Genomic DNA, 1,657 nt, shown 5'->3' with positions numbered 1-1,657 from the left:
CCGCCAGGGACGCACCCTCTACGGCTTCGGCGGCTAAGCCCGAATCGCAAACCTTCCACTGTTAAAAACACCAAGGCTCTTTTCAGAGCCACCCACAAATTTCACAACGAGAGCTGTTTATTACGATCAAAAACAATTACTAAAATTATTACCCTAAGTGGAAGTTCATAACTCATATTTGTGTAATGTTCCACACTTCGTGCGCTTAATTTACAAAGCTGGGGAAAAAATCTGTCTTTGTAATTACAGCTCTTTTTTAGGAAAACGTGGGGGCTCTTAAAAGAGCCGTTTAGGTTATCGTTTAAAACCGTTTTACTTGGAGCTGGTGTACTTGGTGACGGCCTTGGTGCCCTCGGCGCAGGCGTGCTTGGCCAGCTCGCCGGGCAGCAGGAGCCGCACGGCCGTCTGGATCTCCCGCGAGGTGATGGTGGAGCGCTTGTTGTAGTGCGCCAGGCGCGAGGCCTCGCCGGCGATGCGCTCGAAGATGTCGTTGACGAAGGAGTTCATGATGCCCATGGCCTTGGACGAGATGCCCGTGTCGGGGTGCACCTGCTTCAGCACCTTGTACACGTAGATCGAGTAGCTCTCCTTCCTTGCTCTCTTGCGCTTCTTGTCGCCCTTCTTCTGTGTCTTGGTGACGGCTTTCTTGGAGCCCTTCTTCGGTGCTGGAGCAGATTTTGCCGGCTCAGGCATCCTGAGAAGTTTCTTTCCAAAATCTTCACGGTACCTCAACAACATCGAAAATGGCGCCTGCCCCCCTATTTATAAGGGCGTTATGCAAATTAGAGGATTGCAATCGTACCATTCCTATTGGAGTAAAAAATACCAACGTAATTACAGGCACTTCCGTCCTGTAACCGTCACATCTTAGGCACTGCATCTACACAATCGTGCTTTGCAGTTACGGTGATGGCAGTACTGCCTTCACTAGCGAAAAAAAATTATCTAAATACATAATAAAATCTGCACTAAGTTTACACTCGCTAATGAATTTACTTAAAATGTCTGATCTTAGTACACAGGTTATTTTGCGGTATTCGTTTTTTCTCAGGACGTTTACAGAGGAGTTATACTTTGTAGCAGCTTTTAAACTGTAAAACTGTTTAACGACTCAAAAGCGTTTTAACATTATAGCTGTATTAGAAACTTTAAAAACTCAGAATTCAGTAATAAACAGCTCTCGTTGTGAAATTTGTGGGTGGCTCTGAAAAGAGCCTTGGTGTTTTTAACAGTGGAAGGTTTGCGATTCGGGCTTGCGGAAGCAGTAGAGGGTGCGTCCCTGGCGCTTGAGGGCGTAGACCACGTCCATGGCCGTGACCGTCTTCCTCTTGGCGTGCTCCGTGTAGGTGACGGCGTCGCGGATCACGTTCTCCAGGAAGACCTTCAGCACGCCGCGCGTCTCCTCGTAGATGAGCCCCGAGATGCGCTTCACGCCGCCGCGCCGAGCCAGCCGGCGGATGGCCGGCTTGGTGATGCCCTGGATGTTGTCGCGCAGCACCTTGCGGTGGCGCTTGGCGCCCCCCTTGCCGAGCCCCTTCCCGCCCTTGCCTCTGCCGGACATGGTAGCGCAACTTGCAGCCTCGCACTGCGCGCCGCCAGCGCGGCGGAGCCGAGGTATATTCCCCGGGAGCCGACCTGGTTGAGGACTGCGGCGGGA

General features: G+C 51.6%; 2 protein-coding genes across 2 annotated transcripts; both read right to left on the bottom strand.

The window, feature by feature from the left end:
* Positions 1 to 110: 110 nt before the first annotated feature.
* Positions 111 to 730, bottom strand: LOC103907826 (histone H2B 7). The gene has a single exon (XM_009290065.2). It carries the CDS (start codon positions 691 to 693, stop codon positions 313 to 315), a length of 381 nt encoding a protein of 126 aa, XP_009288340.1. The 5' UTR covers positions 694 to 730; the 3' UTR covers positions 111 to 312.
* Positions 731 to 1,225: 495 nt separating this feature from the next.
* LOC103907903 (histone H4) lies at positions 1,226 to 1,585 on the bottom strand. Its single transcript, XM_009290143.1, has one exon. It carries the CDS (start codon positions 1,559 to 1,561, stop codon positions 1,226 to 1,228), a length of 336 nt encoding a protein of 111 aa, XP_009288418.1. The 5' UTR covers positions 1,562 to 1,585.
* Positions 1,586 to 1,657: the final 72 nt, after the last annotated feature.

The sequence above is a fragment of the Aptenodytes forsteri genome, unplaced genomic scaffold (assembly GCF_000699145.1).
Source record: "Aptenodytes forsteri isolate BGI_AS27 unplaced genomic scaffold, ASM69914v1 Scaffold284, whole genome shotgun sequence".
Classification (NCBI taxonomy): Eukaryota; Metazoa; Chordata; class Aves; order Sphenisciformes; family Spheniscidae; genus Aptenodytes; species Aptenodytes forsteri.
The sequence above is the reverse complement of the archived record's forward strand: the minus strand, read 5'-3'. Positions and strand labels throughout refer to the sequence as shown.

What these genes read in the sequence shown, in the direction of transcription:
- LOC103907826 (XM_009290065.2), bottom strand. Translation starts at nt 693, where the DNA reads ATGCCTGAGCCGGCAAAATCTGCTCCAGCACCGAAGAAGGGCTCCAAG.
- LOC103907903 (XM_009290143.1), bottom strand. Translation starts at nt 1,561, where the DNA reads ATGTCCGGCAGAGGCAAGGGCGGGAAGGGGCTCGGCAAGGGGGGCGCC.